Genomic DNA, 17,094 nt, shown 5'->3' with positions numbered 1-17,094 from the left:
GGAACGTACATGCAACTGTAAGCAAAGCATTGCTGAAACTAAAGCCCATGCTTTTCCCACTTTACTTCTACCCCTACCTACACCAGTTCCTTCTACTTTCATTGCCCTCCTCCCCCCTCCTAAAGAATGGCAGAAACAAAGCAAGCAACTACTACTTGAATATTTTGATTGCTGAAGGTCCTGACATGCCACCCCTCCAAAGAAAATAGATCTTCCACGATTCTCCTTGAGACCTGTAGCAATAGGGTATAAGCAAAACAGTATAAAAAACTACATGTAATTACTTGATATTTACAATGTCCACTTTAATATTTAATTTAATATTTTGATTGCTGAAGGTTTTGACAAAGGTGACCGTTGGCATGGTGGTGCGAATGATAGCACATTGCCAAGCTTTGTCTTGCTGGAAATGACCATTCCCCAATTTCTTCTCATGTAGCTTCCAACGTGACACCATGAAGATGCTACTGTGGGGCATCTTGTCATTTTGCTTGCTTGCCTATGCCCTCAGTGACTGCCGGAAGGACTGCCTGAACTGCCACAGACATCTGTACAGCCACCAAGATGACTTCAGCCTTCTTGTGAGTAATCCCAGAAATCTTTGTTGCTTACATCTTCATGCTCTATGTATGCCACTGCCAGCTGTGCAAGCCATTTTGAAATGCAGCTAGTTTGGTCTCAGTACACATCCCAAAAGAATCTCAAAGACTAGGGCCTCTTCCAGACAGGGGTATCATCCTGACAGCAAGGTAAGATGACTCTCCTGCCCATCATTGATCAAATGACATTGTAACTGGGTGCTCTTCATTGTGGTAGTTCTGAAATATCCCTGTGTTATTAACTAACATTAATTAATTATTAATTATTACTTAATTAACAGACAAATGTTATTTCAAGCAGAAAATTCTAAAAAGGGGAAGAGATGTGGGTTTAGGCATGAACATGGGGTTGGGATGAAGCACGGTTATTAGCCAACATGTTTGGCAAAGGTCTTTTCTTTCTCTGTTACTATGATCACTCTTCCTTTTTTGATGACTATTGATTTCCCTCCCCTTGCCTGTTTTGCTTGTTTTCCCATTGAATAAAGCCCCAAAGATGGATTTTTGCAGGAGTTCTTTGTATTCACATCACCTGTGCACCTAGAAATTGCATTCCAGCAGGAGCAACTTGCGCCTTCTACTGGGTGCAGAATAAGCCTATTTAAGAGAAGGTCTTTCCTCCTTCTCATCATCTATAAAAAATCAAGAGAAGGCACAGGGCTGGGAACTTGACGAACTTTGCTAAGTTAGGTTAGGGTTCTATAAAGTTATTTAAAACGTAGGACTCCAAGGGCCATAGGGGTTGACAGTGACATGGGGATGTCACTGAAGGGATACAGCCAACATTTTTTACCTTTTCTAGGGAGATCACTGATTCATAGAAGTGGAAGGGGAGTTTAGGCCATCAAACCCTATTCCCTGTCCAATATGGGAATCCAGATAAAAGCAAAAAGCTTCTGCCTGAACACATACAGGGAAGAGGAGTTCACACTTCTCTGAATAATTGGTCTCACTGTCAAGCTGATCTTACTGTGAGGAAATGTACAGTTCAGTTGAAATCTGCCTTCCTATAACTTAAATCCTTATTCCATGTCCTGCACTCTGGAATGATAGAGAACAGATCTTGAAATTCTTTTATGCAACATCCTTTCAAATATCTCTCACCTATCAAGATCATTTTGAATTCTATCTTCTACAGCAGTGTTTCTTAAAGTGTGGTCCTACGACCCTGGGGGTCCCCCAAGACCCTCTCAGGGATCAACAAAATCAAAATTATTTGCCAGGCTCCTGTGCAGCCTATGTTGAAAAATGATACAATATTAAAATCCCATCAAACAATTGTGAGAAGTGGTAGTGGCAGCAAATGTGTCAATTTTAATTTTTAATATGGTAAATATTGATAAATATAACCAATACAAGGAAAATCTCTTTTGGGGTCCTCCCTAATTTTTAAGAGTGGGAAGGGGTCCTGAGAGAAAAAAGTTTAAGAAACACTGTTCTACAGTATTAGCTGCCCTACCCAATTTTGTATCATCATAAAATTTGATAAGCATTCCCTCCACCTCATCATCCAAGTTGTAAATAAAAATGTTGAACAGTAAAGGGCCCATGCACTAAATCTTGTGGCATCTCATTCAATGCCTTTTTCCAGTTTAATGAACACTGATTTGTATTCATTTAATTGTCATGCCAGCTAGCCAAAAATAAATGAGGGGTACTAGTTTTGCGATCATGGGGTACTTTATTAAATCCTTTGCTGAAATAAAGATATATTATGTCTATAATATTCCCACAATCAATTAAATAATATAATGTGATCAAAACATGAGATAAGATAGCCTGGGAAGATGTAAGGCTCTTCTGCATTGCAGCCTTAAGCCTTTGGACTCTCATACCTAAACCAGCTGGAATGAAGCCAATTTAAGTAACCCCTTTCCAGATTTCAACTCAAAATTTCTCCTTTGGCTGCATGATGGCCTGGTGTTCAATCTGGATTGTGCTTTGTTGGAGTCCCCTGTTCTTTAGTTCCCCCACCATGCCACTAAAACAAGTACCTATTGCCTTCTTTTCTGTGGACAGGTCTTTACAGTAAATGGTTTCCACTGAAACTCCTTTTCTATGACCTCCATCTGTTGATTCCCCCTCATCACTGACACCTTTCCATCTGGTCTGTCCACTGGTGGATTTTACTTCTAAAAAGTAAAGGAAACTTCTGATAGGTTGGGCTGGGTGGGTAAACTGACTGAACTCTTGTCAGTTTCACCAAGAAAGGAAGAGGGAGGGAGGGAGGAAGGAAGGGACATTTCACCAATGAACCTTTTAAAAAAATTTAAAAAGTCCAGCTTTTCACAATTCCACTAGTGAAACAAAAAAAATAGAAAAGAAACTAAACTTTACTAGTTAAGGTCTTGTCATAAGAGGGCAAGCAGCCCTGTAGCGCAAGACCAAAATGTATACTGCACAGGAGCCTGTCTGAGTAGAGGCATTTGCTTACAGCAGTGTTGTCCAAACTTGGCCACTTTAAGATGAGTGGACTTCAACTCCCAGAATTCCCCAGCCAGCCAGCCAGCCAGCCTGGGGAATTCTGGGAGTTGAAGTCCACTCATCTTAAAGTGGCCAAGTTTGGACAACACTGGCTTACAGTGAAATGAAGCGTGGCAGGTGAACCATGGCAGAAAACACTACTTTTGATGCATAATCATAAAAGCCACGTGGAAGTGGCCTTTCCAGTGGGCTAGGGGTGGGTAGAGGATGGTGTTGTGTGTTTCAACCTTCAAGCAACATTAGTGCCCTGTACTCACATTGGGGCAGCCTGACTGCGTGGATCAGCCCTTGTTCTTCACAAATCCATGTTGAGTAGGTCAAAGCAGTTTGCTAAACTAGTGATCGGTATTAGGAGAAACAAACACAGATGGTCCATAGTTTGTCTTCATGTGTAGTCTATTTACAAATAACAGTAGAGCGACTTACATCAGGCAAAGAACTCAATAGCAGATACAATTCAACAACAACATAGTCATAGCAGAGAGAGAGAGCAAAAACTTGCCAGGCTCTCTTTTATACTACTTATACCCAATCAGTTTGGGTTAGCTAGGCCTAAGCTTTTTATTGCTCACACCTGTGTGTGAGTGAGCCAGTTTTGACTCTGTTTTAGCATCAAAATTTATTTCCCTGACAATCCTTGAGGAAGCGGATGGGTTTCCACTGGCTCTTAAGAGGCACTGTTCCATCATCTCCTCAAGAAATTATCTCTGGATCCAAGAGTTCTGAACAATTATAATCCTGTCTCCAATCTTTCCATTTTGGGGAAGGCTGTTGAGAAAGTGGTCAGTTTGCAGATACTTGGAAGAAACAAATTATCTGGATCTGTTGCAGTCATGTTTCAGATCAGGATATAGCACAGAGACAACATTGATCACAGTTGCAGATGATCTTTGGAAGTACTGGGATTGGATGGTACATCCATCCTGACCTGCTTGATCTCTCTGGGGTCTTCAATACCATTATCCATGGTATCCTTCTGGATTTAGCTTCAGAGATTTGGAATGGGGGTATGGTATTGCAGTAGTTCTCCAGTCAAGCAAGAGTTGTGTACTCTGTCAGGAGAGTACAACCCCATCCAGAGGAAGTAGGTTCCAGTCGGTTTAGGTAGTGGGACTCCTCAGGGTGCTATACTCTCTCCATTCCTATTTAACATCTACGTAAAACATCTACATGGGTGAAGTCATCTGTCAGCATGGGTTTCAGTATCATCACTACACTGTTGAAGTATAGTTATACATCTCTATCCTGGGCTGATCAAGTGTCCTCAGGGTCCTTTCCCAGCATCTGGACACTGTGGAGGTCTGAATGGAGATAAGCAGGGTCAACCCAGACAAGACCAAATGGCTCTTGGAGCCTCTTTGGAGGGGGGGCTGTATTTGTATTCCATCTTTAGTTTTAGATGGGATTGTACTCCCCTGACAGAGTACACAACTCTTGCTTGAAGAATAGTTGGCAGCCATGATCAAGTAAGCCTTTGTACAACTCCATTTTGTGGGCCAATTGTGCCCCCTGGATTGGGAGGACCTGTTCACAGTCATTCATACCTTGGTCACCCCCTGCGTAGTCTTTTGTGATGAGCTTTACATGGGGTTACCCTTGAAGAACTTCCATAAACTACAGTTGGTCCAGAATACAGCAACACAAGTAGCTATTGGTGTACCACGGTATACCCATGTAACACCATACTTTGCAAGTTGCACTGGCTTCCTATAGGCTTCTATGTGTAATTCATGGTGCATGTTATCACCTATAAAGGCACAGAGCTGGGTTATTTACAGAACCACCTATGTCTGATTGGATCTGCCTGTCCCACACGATCTGAGAGAGTAGATATGCTTTGGGTTCCCTTTATGAAACAATGTCACCTAATAGGATCCCAGAGGCCTGCCTTTCCCTCTCATGTTGCCTGCCCTTTGGAATAGCATGTCCCTGAGATGCAGATGATCCAACCCTGTTGGTCTTCTCTAAGGCTTTAAGAACTGGTTTTTCTCCCAGGGACTGGGCCAGACTATAGCATGAGCTCATCTAGTAAACAGTTTGAGTAATTGAATATGTTGTATTTGACCTAGGTTTGTGCTATTTTATGCTTTGCTTTCATGGTTTTTATGTTCGCTGTTAATCTTGCTTGTGTCTTTAAGTCTGGTTAGCCACCAAAGCCATAATTTGCAGGATGGATGGATGGATGGACAGACAGATATTGTGTGCCTCTAGCAAGAGGTTTGAGATATGACTACCGTGATTCTTCTTTTGGTTCATTACTTGTAGTTCAGATTAACATCAGTAAGATGTAAGACTGTTATTGTTAATGCTGTTCTCAACATTAAGAAATGTAACCCTTCATCTGTAACTTCAATAGTTGATTTCCTCTCTACTGACATGGCTGAGCAGTTTAAGGGCTAGAATGGATGAATAAAACCACCTAACTTGACCAGTCTCCATCCTGCTGGCAGTAGAACCTTTGTACAATTAGAAAATGCAATTGACAGATCATTAAAATTCATTTGAATAGCCTTTCTGCTCTGTGCTGTGCCACATGGCCTCCTCATTACAGAGCAATAACAAATTTCCATAATTGGCTCCACCTTGAATCTACTTCCAAGGGCACTGCAGAAGGAACAAACCTTTTGCAAGCTGTCCAGTGCTGCTGTGCCCAAGAGACTAAAGATGTGAGGACCATGCTAAAATGGGTGGAAACATCTGATCCTTCTTGATCTGAGTCTGAACAATGATCCCTCAGGAATGATCATCAGATTAGACGAGCCAAATGGATCTCAAAGCAGGTTCATACATGCTGTCCAAATGAGATTCTGAAAGCCTACAACCAATAGTTTTTTTCTACGTGGTCTAGAAAAATATATAGTTTCAATTTTACCTTCCTTGAACAGTCAGAGGTTCCATTCTGCAGCCTTTTGGTGGTTGGGATCTACAAGAAAACCTTTGAGGATGAAGACTACACCCTCACTGGATGGGGTGAGGCCAACATTGACAGGGTTTTCTTGAATTTGGGAAAAAATGGGAGGAATTCTTTGCTTTTATGGAATATGTTAGAACTAAAACACTACAGTGTTTGCATCAAATTTTGGGCAACTGATTAACTGGGTTACATATACAGTAGCTCTCATGTTTTAGGTTGCCCACAACTACATGTCAAGCTGAGTAGGGGAGAGCAAAAATGCAAGCAAGTCTTGCTAATTCCCAAAATGTTTGTTCCCTTCTGTAAAATCATTTAGCATACCACCACAGAGGCTGGGATTACACAACACTCTAAACACTCAACATTGTTGTAGTCACCAAACATGCTATGCCCACATATATAAACCATATTATAGCTTAAAGTGAAACCTCAGAACTGATTTCCCCTTGCAGCATCTATTGATTGCTCCCTCTCACATCATTCCACATTCACTGCTCACATAGATGGGAGTGGGCTGAAATGAGAGGACAGGGATCTCTCCCAATGGCTCTCACAACCCTTACAACAATTGGACTATTTCTGAACACATGTGTAGTGCTCTTCTGGAAGAACCCTAAACCTTACAAAAATAGCTGAGTTATTTTGTGTATGTGGCATAGGGACATGTCATAAAGCAGGATAATGAACTCCCAGGGCAGACAAAGATATATTCTACATAGATGGAGGACAAAGAGCTTGAAATCCTGAAGGCACTTCCAAATTATGAGTTTTGTGCCAGTTTAAAAGCAGCTCCTGATTTCTGTCACCCCATGATGGCAACAGAGTAGTTGAAAACATTGCAAGCTAATAGTACCTTCTGCAAGGCTTTGAAATGTTTCCTCCTTTTGAACGGAACTGTTACCCACCTCCCATTTCTGAGCTTCAGCTGCTCTAACAAGTCCTTTAAGGAGAATGCAATGGCTTGATAGTATCCACCTTTCAGTAGTCCTGATGAAATAATATGGGTGAGGTTGACAGGGGACCAGCAGTTGCAAAGGGCCAGGCTGCTTTGCTTGTTCTTTCCATTTTGAATAGGTCTATTTTTCTCCCTCCCCCATCCATAATCTGGGGCAGCTCAGGTTCAGGAAGTGACTGTCATTCCTTGTGGTTTGAGTCCAAGAAGTGAAGACAATTGTTGGTAATTTTCAACTGTACCTGAGAGATCACCGAGTGAAAAAGATCATGGTGTACAAATGCCCTCAATTATTGACATTCACTCAAGTGGTGACACTTACTATGTACTCCAGAAGATCCCAATTCAAAAATAAGGCCTTCTATTTCTCTTAGTGATAACAGATAAGACCTTTTCTGACTCTAACCATATTGTTCAAGATCTTCTCACTACAGAGCTAATTGATCACAAACAGTCATTTAAAGAGGTTGTTAGTATCTAACAGAAACCAATTGTGAGATGGCAACTATGGCTTGCACTTCCCTTTTCTTTCATTCAACGGGAATTGAATTCACAGTAAGAGGCTATTAAAAGCCAAGTGTGATGAACCCCACTTTCTTTTTCATGCCCAGATTGCTAAACCATTCACTTTACATGCATGCTAGTATTTCTAAAAACAATTATTTTCTTTGTTAGCAATTGGATTAGCTGCCTTTAAATCGTCCATAAGCTATTGTTTTGATCTTCTTTTGGGGTTTTTTTTTTAGCACATCCATGCACATTAATATTTTAGATAAACAGGCTAAACAGAGTGACAGAAAATCCTGGGATTTGATCTGAGGCACACATTTAGAAGAATATTTATAGAGCTTCTACATAACTTTATTAAAAGTCCTTGTGAAATTGGTGGTATATGCATAAAGAATATAAATAAATAATCCATTTTTAAAAATAAGGATAGTGCAAAATCCGTCATTTGACAATCTCTTTTTTTGAACATGCATGCTTTTGAGTTCTCTAGAACTCTTTATCAGTACAAAGAGCAGAAACCTATTTTTGTTTTAGAGATGTACTAAGCACTTCAGGTGGGGATTCTTATGCTTGAGCCCCTGGAGAACCATTACCAAAGAAAATACAGTTTTCATTGTAGAGATTTATGGAGAGTATCAATGTGGGGTTGATTCCAAGAAACAATCCTCCAATCCACAGCCCGGACCAGGGACAATCAGTATCCAGCGATGTTGCATAGGGGCACATGCCTGAACATTGATCTCAAATGGCTGCATAGGTTACCATGGTTCAGTCCTTCAAAATACTTCCCTGGGGTACCAGTGCCATCAGCAGCAAATAGAGTCAATCTCCTGTTCCTTGTCACCTGCATCACAAACCCACAGTCAGTATAGATTTCAACAGGCAGAATAAGTGACCAAGGTGAACCTCTCAGGAGAATTCCCAATAGTTCCAGTGGCAATAGTTGCAAGTATAACAGGATCATTATTTATTAGCACCTGCAACACAAACAGATGCTCAGTTTAGATCTCCATGAGTGGAGTAGGTGAGCGAGGTGCAGTTCTTCTTCAAAAGTACCCAGGGTGCCAATGGCATTAGTGGCAAGTGCATAAACCCAAAAGTACATGCAATCTCAGTATACAAAATAGGTGGCCAAATGGAAAGCCCTCTTTATAAATCAGAAAATGAAGATGTGGAAGTTTGATGAATTCTCCCTATGCTCGTGGATGCGCTCTGCAAGTCTTCTGCCTGTCTGTCCTATGTAGCACCAACTAGCAGTCAGAAGACATGATGAAAACTCCTTAATCTCACAACAGGTGGACAGACTGAACCATAGTTTTAACTGGGAAACTGTCAGCATTTTAGACCAAGCTAAATCCAAAAATGCAAGAGAATTCTTGGAAGCTTGGTATTCAGTCAAGGCAGCAATTAACAGACACATAGAGATAAACAGCATCTACATACTATTCAAAAGAGACAAAAGACCAGAAGATCGCCTCACCAGCAATCATCACCCAGATAAGCAAAGGTTACCACCAGGCACACAATCAAGCAGTAAACATAGGCTAATCAAGGAACTACCAGAGGAGCAAAACAAAACCCCCACCCCAACCAGCACTGGCAAGGCAGGCCACAGCATATAAACAGAGAGCAAACCCCATCCCATTCTAGCACTGAAGTTGTTACCTAGCCGGGTAATGAAACGTTTGCAAGAAAAGAACCAAGCTCAGAGAACCCCAAGGACTCCACAGTTCAACCCTGAGCTACACATATTCGCCTCTATTGATTGTGTATTTAACTTGAATTTTGCTACAGTAAACACCATTCGTAACTATGGGTCGTCCTTAAACCAGGCGTTCTTAACCTGGGGACTACCTGTATTTTGCTAAGTTATAAAGTGAGAGGTTCTTAGCATACTGTCAACCCAGCTATTGTGGTTTATAAACCATGGTTTTTCATGTCACGCAGCCCAGTCAGCTGTGGTTTATTCAGTGAACTATTGTTAAATAAACTACGGCTTGGTGTAACCTGACTTCCCCAATTCAAGAATGAGTTCCTTCATCTTGGAAAAATTAGTGAACAGTGTTACATGTGCAAATGCAGCCCAGGACTGTCTTTGGCAAGTGAATCAACATGGGTGTGCTTGATTAGAGACGCATGGATTATTCTCTTTATTTTTCACCATGATGTCAGTTACTTTTTATATCTGGTAATATAATACCATGCTCAAATGTTCTTTGAAAACAGTGATTTCCTCATCACTGCCTAGAATTAAATGTTTCATGTCTCGTCACACTTTTAAGAAAGAAAAAGTACTTTTTTTAACTTAAGGTAGCCAAACTGGTATCCTCCAGCTATTCTGGAGTGCAATTTTCACAACCCCTTGTCACTGGGCACAGGGCTAGCTTTGACAATTCTTGAAGGGGTACTGGGGTGGCTACTCTTACTGATAACCACCATTAGAGAACAGTCTCCCCATTTCTGACAGATCTGGTGATTCAACAGCAACACAGCCTGGGTTCATCTGGCTTCTGAGAAATCTGTATATGGATCTTCTTCTCCATGACTGTATCCCCAGAAAAATGAGCAGGATCAGGCCAAAAACAACAATGCCAGCACTTCAGATTGGACCAGAAAAAACCCAAAAACTGTAGTAGATATTTAAAGATTGGTGGCATTTGCTCCCCATTGTCCTACTAAGCAACTGAACAATTCCATCTTGAGCGGCAGCTTCTGATCAGTCTTCAGTCACCACTATGCATACAACAGGAGCCTGATTTGAAACTGCTTTCTTCTGTTTCTACCACTACTACTATTATGTCATTATCATCATCTGTCAGATCATTAAAAGGTACATAGCATGACATGACTAAAGATTCCTGGCAAATTCACAGCTGAGGCAAAATCCAAACAGATGTCCTGATTTCTGAATTAGTCTGTGAACCTGTAGAATTTAAGGAAAGCCATAGGGAATTTCCAGGAAAGAACTCCAGGAATCAGGAGAAGAAAGATAACATATTTTAATTGCCATCTTTATTGCAACCATGGATTCTGAAACTTACTCTTTGTAAATTAAGCCATTCGTTTAACAAAAAGAAGAAAGGGAATTGTTTTAAAGCATAACCTACTGTAATTTGTTTGATTTTCTTCGGCAAAGATTATGATTTGTACCTTTCCTCACATACAAAAAATGAAATACATCATTAACTGTCCTTGTTTTCTCCCTACAGATCTGTGTCATGGAGTGTGAGGGGAAACTGTTTTCCAGTGCTACTTGGGGACTCTGCAGTAAAGCCACCAGTGGAAAAGGATCTTTCTCCCTAGGCCATAGTAGCCTGGAAGAAACTAAATGGCCCTTGGAGATGTGGGATGGCAGCCTGAAAGGAGGCAGAAGCAATCTGAAACATCATGATGACCTGACCAGAATGGTGGATCTCAGCAATGGGGAGGATAAGCAAGTGTCCAAATTGAGTGGTCTCATTCGTCAGCCAAAGGCAGAAGACAACACTAGCGATGGAAGCCAAACTCCACTTGGGGATTTACATGATCAGCTCAAGATTCCCAAGAGGGTGGGTGACTTCCTGACTGGGCCATTCAACTATGGGCAGATGGGAGAGCCTGAGGTGCAAGAGCTCCAAAAACGATTTGGAGGCTTCATTGGTGTTCGGAAATCAGCCCGGAAATGGCACAACCAGAAAAGGTTCAGTGAATTCCTGAAGCAGTACCTTGGGATGTCCCCACGTTCCATTGAGTATGATGGCTTGGCTGATGACCTGAAGGAACAGAATGAGATTTAGACAAATGGACTTTTCCTGGATTGTTGTCGTTGTTGTCGTTGTTGTTTCCTTCTCAGATTATCAACAAGTTGTGAATTGATTTCAGAGCTGCCATGCCCAAAGAAGCCAACCCCATTCCTAGTATTCTGCTATGTCAATGTTCACCCAACCAACCTTAGCATCTGAAGGGAAGTCTGTTTTCTTTGAAATAAAACTCAGAATTGCTTTGTGTAATAATATCTCACAATTTTTACATTTATATGAATAAATGACAAAAATCGACACGTAGTATGATAACACGTCAGAGAGCAGGTTATTCTAATTCTTTCCTTCTATTGTATTGCCTTTCTACATTTAAGAACAGTCATTTTCATTGGGGGAGTGAGCTTTCAAAAATGCAACCTTCATTCCCACCAGCAGTTTTCAGTGATCCAGTTCCTTAGAAGGAAGGCCGAGTTTTGCTTCCTTGTATGTATACTTGGGGTGCTTTTGACAACTTGGGAAAACTATGTATGAAACCAGATTCTTACTCCTGGTTTACTGCTTCAGGTTTTTTAGAACTGAGATTTAACTAGAGAAAAACAATCCCTGATATGCTTCCCAGTGGGGTTGACATCTTTGACATGGCAGTGCAATGGTGTTCGTGGATTTTTGTTATCAGTTTCCCATCTTCTTTCTCTCTCCATGGCATGTATTTCATCAAACCTGCTGTCTCCATGCTGTCATTTTCAAAGATGTATTTTATTAATTGCCAGGGCCAGGAGTAAGTGAATTCCTCTCCACCGCTGCCTGATAACAATTTCCAGACAAGACGCATGATCGATAAAGAAGCAATGTAGCTGGGTTGGGTATTTTTCCTCTGTTAATTATTGAATGTTAAATATCTAAAAAGGGAAACGAGACACAAATTCTGTTCTTTTGAGTTCAGGCCCAAAGATTTCTCCATTAAACTTGTACATAGCAAAAAGAAAAAGAAAAGATTAATAAATTAGTTTTCTATTTCTACTGTAGCATTGTGATCAACACATTCAATGGCTACCTGCTTTCTCGTCACCACTTAAAGCTTCATTTGCACAGCTTATAAAAATATGAGTCCCCACTGCCAAAGTCCAGGCCATATTTAGACTGCAAAAAATCTGGAGGATCACTAGATGGTAGCAAAGAAATAGAGGAAAATGCTGCCATCTAGAAATCATCTGGGTTGTTGCTTCTCATAACTGAAAAAACAGCTTTCCCTAACTTGGTGCTCACTAGATGCAGTGAACTTCCAGTATCCTGCCCAGCAAGATGATGCTAGCTAGGAATCTGGGGAGATGTAGCCTTGCATACTTGAGGTCACCAGTTTGTAGAAAGCTGCCAAAACATCCTTTCACAGATAGCACTCCATTTGAGGTCCAGCTCCCCGTCATTCCTGAACAAAAAGAATTTTCAAGCCAACTTTTTACAGGGAGCCATTGAATAAAAAAGTATGGGGAATTTAGGCTATAATTTTAAGCCTTAAATATGATCGGGTATCACTCTTGCTTGGTATTTTATTCTCCTTTTTCCTGATTCATTGCCAACACTTGGAGTCCCATCAATGATATAAGTTTGATTGTACCAGGAGGAGCTCTTCTTGTTGAGTACAGGTAGTCCTCACTTAAGGACCACAATAGGGACTGAAAAATTTGTGGTTAAGTGGGGCAGTTGTTAAGCGAGTCACACCCAATTTTACCACCTTTTTTGTAGTGGTCATTAAGTGAATCACTATGGCCATTAAGCAAATCACGCAGTTAAGCAAATCACATGGTTCCCCATTGATTTTGCTTGCCAGAAGCCAGCTGGGAAGGTCACAAATGGCGATCACATGACCCCGAGATGCTGCAACTGTCATAAGTGCAAGCTGGTTGCCAAGCACCCAAATCACAATTATGTGACCGTAGGGGTGCTGCAATGGTTGTAAGTGTGAGGACTGGTTGTAAGTCCCTTTGTTCAGCACCATTGTAACTTTGAACGGTTGCTAAACACATGGCCATTAAGTGAGGACTACCTGTATTATGTCGTAAGTGTGCAGGAAGGGCGAACTTCTGTTAACTCTTCAAGGTAATCCAGACTAGAAACACGACAATGAATACCAGCTCTATCTTCATTGTAAGGTTACATTAACAGAATCTTGCAAGTCTGAAAGTACCCCTTCCATCCCTTACTTTCACTCTCCCAAAAACTAGGGAGGGTCCCTTCTGAGATGCTTTCTCTACCCCTCCTTCAGACTCAAATTTCATTTATCAGACTGTTGTCTAGGCTATGGCTTTTCCTCCTGTCTCCCAAGGTCTTTCCCACATACCATTACATTCCTGTTTCTCAATTTTTTTTCAATTATGAAAGAAATTTTTATTTACAAAGTAAATAAATTGCCTGAGGTAAGCCCATTTGCTTAAAAGTTTCTTTACAGACAGGTTCATATTAAGATACTTCAATTCTCTGCTCTCTTCTGAGCTTTTACTTTAATATTCTACTATTATTCCCTTTCTTTTAGTTACAAGCATATTCCCATCCCAACCTTTTCATTACCAAAATTCACTCCTCCTCCCACTCTTCCAGGGACTACAACACATACGGCTATGTCCTACAATAGTTATTAATGTGGAACTGAATCTCTTCTAGGTCAAATCCAACATTCTGGCTCTATTTTTACAACATGCCTACCAGGGTTAATGAGGGGGCTGATATTATAGAAATACCAAAAATGGATCAATTAACCTAGACAGCTAATTCCCAAGGGTTAGACATTGTAGGAGGAAGTATTAGTCCATGGTGACAAAAAATCAGGAGTCTGGTAGTATCTTTTCCAACTAACACATTTTATTAAAAGACATAAGCTTTTATGCCTTTTATTATGCCGATAATATAATGTGTTAGTCAGAAAAGGGGCTACAAAATTTCTCCCAAGGGTTAAAGTTAATTCAAAACAAGTTAAATTACCTCCATTAGTTAGATGTCTTATGGGAACACTTAAATCAAATCAAGTGAGAACTTTGTGTTTCCCAAATGATGATTTTTGACCCGGATAAAGTAATTGTGTGCTAAAATACAGAGATTTGATTGAATTTGTGCTGACTGGCATGCTATGGGAACAGGATGTCTGCATATAATTGATTGCAATACAGTTATTACAACCAATTGAAAAGTATGTTTTACTTCTCCGGAGTTCATTGCATACTATTGAACTTAATAAGATTTTCATGTGAAGTGGGCATGCCTAGGACTGTATCACGCTGAAGGGGAAGGGTCTGCCTTGTTTATTTTAAATTATATATATTGAAAATTATTACTAAAATAGATAATCTGTGACCCACTAAATGTTGCTAAATTAAAGCTCTACCATTGGGCATACTCACTAGGGTTGCTGGGAGTTGTAATTCAGTAACATCTGATATTTGGATGGCTATAGTTCTCCCCACGTAATTTACAATTATACAAAGCAAAAGTTAAGGGAACTTAGGCAAGGAAGCACGTAATTCTAGTTTTCAAACAGTATGGCTAGGTTTGTACAACCTGCTAGATTAGACTAAAATAGAATTGGGTAAATTGAGGTAGTCATCCATTGTCTTAGCATGTTGTATGAATCATATTAAGTCATAATATGGCCTATGCCTTTGGACATAGCACATTTCTGAATGCAGCCATTTTGTCTTGTGCTGTACTCCTAACCTAAGTCTTTCCAAAAGCAATAATGCCCTCTTGAAAATCCCCTTGATTACAGCCAGCTGCAAAACTGTGTATAACATTTAAAATTCACTGAACAGGGAAGAAACCCCACTGAACACAATGGGACTTCCTTCCAAGTATACATGCTTTGAATTGCGTCAGGCAGCTTTTCCCACCCTCTGCCATGGAAAGTTAAGGCAGCCTCAAGTCAAACTGAACTCCTGTTGGCTGTGTCCATGCAATTTTCTTAGCTGTTCTCTTCTGGATTGCCTATATAGAAAATTGCAAACAAAACAAAGCCCCCCCCCTTTTTTTTCAACTCCCCTTTTCCCAACTAAACCATGTGACATATGGAGGAGTTATTAAGTATCCCTTTCAGGTAGCTGAGCCTTCAAACACCTATAGATAAACTATTCTCCCCTATGACAGCCTTCTCTAATGCATTGTTCTCAAAATGGCTCACAACTCACAACGCTCAGTGATGAAGCTGGGAGGGAATTTTGAGAGCCATCATCCAATATCTCTGGAGGACACCAAGCTGGGAAGGCTGATACCAGAGAAACCACTCAGTCTTGCAGTGTTAAGATCTAATTTGCACAACAAAATAATTACTGTGTAATAGTATAATAATTAAGGTATTTTAAAAATCCAGAACCTAGCAGGCATGTAGCAAAAATTATCCTTATGGTGACATTGTGTGATGATTGCAAACCTGAGCCAAATCTCTCTCTCTCTCTCTCTTTCTCTCTCTCATACACATACACATACACATACACATACAGAGAGAGAGAGAGAGAGAGAGAGAGAGAGAGACCCCATCAAGTTATCTGGAGCAGCTAATCTTTCCACATTCATAAACCTATATTTTGTGTTGCATTACACTACTATCATCCTTTTTAATCTCTCCAGTTTTGGAGAAAGGATTCTATCCACCCCAAAAGAAATGGTCTGTTACAAATGCCAGAGAAAGCACAAACCAGGATTAAGAACTCGATTAAAAAGAGTAGGCAACACCTCCAGCAGTGTTGTCCTCTTCACAGACATTTATTAGAAGTTATCTCCTGCAGGCAGACATTGTAGGATAATAGCAAGATGAGTTAATCATACATTTTCTCTTAGCCAATCCTTAAATTGGGGGCTTATTGGAAATAGATGGCAGTCACATCATCTATCCAGAGGTGTAGAAGAAAGTCCACTCCAAGAAAAGGAAGTTTAAGGTATTTTGATGGTAGATAGAGCAATATTTCATTATCACCTATTAGCTATAACAATAAAACCAACAATCTAGAAATTAGGGCAGGGGAGAAAATGAGTAGTTGATATTCAAGGCATCAGGTCTTCACTTAATTATCCACTTAACAGGAACATTCAGATTATGCCCTACCTTATGCTACGACCCTTGTGCTTGCTTTTGCTTCTTTATCACATAGGGTACATCACATTTGAATGAAAGACTTGAAGACCTCTGGTAAACACAATTCTGTGGAAGCTTTACTCCAGCTCTGGAAATGATCCTCAACCATGTGGTCAAAGCCCCATCCCTTTTTTAGATGTGTTGCAGAGTTTCAAATATGTGGTTCCAGACTTCTTCTTGACTGTTTTGACCCCTCTGCAAATGCTCCTGCTCCTGCTCCTATAGGGAGTTCTTTATTCAATTAAGGAATACATAGGGGTGAAGAAGCAGTGGACAGATCCCATAGCCCTGAAGGCTGAGATGAATGAGAAGAACACTGTCCAACTGTGGTCATGCGTGTAATATTATCTGGGATATATTTTACCCCACCTTCAGAATCACTAAATAAATACCTCCAAAAAGGTCTCTGGTAGTGATCTTTCCCTGGAGGATATTTAGACCTGTGAGGATAAAGAAGCAAAGGAACTATGACTCTTCTTTCATTTCTGAAAACATGAAATCCACCTGGAATCAAATTCACCTCTATTCTTAACAAAACAAAGTTTTCTTAGAAAGAGAACTAAGAAGGGGGGAGGGTGGGAATTCGTGTTTTATATTAATGAAACTGAAGATAATGTCAGATGGGATATCAGTTTTTTTAAAAAATCAATAGAAGCCAAATTGGATAGCTTTATCAGTTCATTCAGAGAATACAATCAGCTTCAGACAGTATAAAATTCTATTTCCTCTCACAAGAGAAAACTAAAAGCTTTATGAGACTTAGCACTGGTGCATTGTAT

The 17,094-nt window shown here is 40.4% G+C and overlaps 1 protein-coding gene across 1 annotated transcript; it reads left to right on the top strand.

Moving 5' to 3' along the window:
- Positions 1–455: 455 nt before the first annotated feature.
- Positions 456–12,144, top strand: PNOC (prepronociceptin). Its single transcript, XM_007425961.3, has 2 exons — positions 456–581; positions 10,669–12,144. Exons 1-2 carry the CDS (start codon positions 456–458, stop codon positions 11,233–11,235), a joined length of 693 nt encoding a protein of 230 aa, XP_007426023.2. The 3' UTR covers positions 11,236–12,144.
- Positions 12,145–17,094: the final 4,950 nt, after the last annotated feature.

The sequence above is a fragment of the Python bivittatus genome, unplaced genomic scaffold, assembly GCF_059951505.1.
Source record: "Python bivittatus isolate LINGU-HERP-01145 unplaced genomic scaffold, Pbiv_v1 ctg000690_np1212, whole genome shotgun sequence".
Lineage (NCBI taxonomy): Eukaryota > Metazoa > Chordata > Lepidosauria > Squamata > Pythonidae > Python > Python bivittatus.
This window is presented reverse-complemented; position numbering and strand designations above follow the sequence as displayed.

What these genes read in the sequence shown, in the direction of transcription:
- PNOC (XM_007425961.3), top strand. Translation starts at nt 456, where the DNA reads ATGAAGATGCTACTGTGGGGCATCTTGTCATTTTGCTTGCTTGCCTAT. An exon ending in AAGATGACTTCAGCCTTCTT is followed by an intron (nt 582 to 10,668) that starts GTGAGTAATCCC and finishes TTCTCCCTACAG; the next exon opens with ATCTGTGTCATGGAGTGTGA.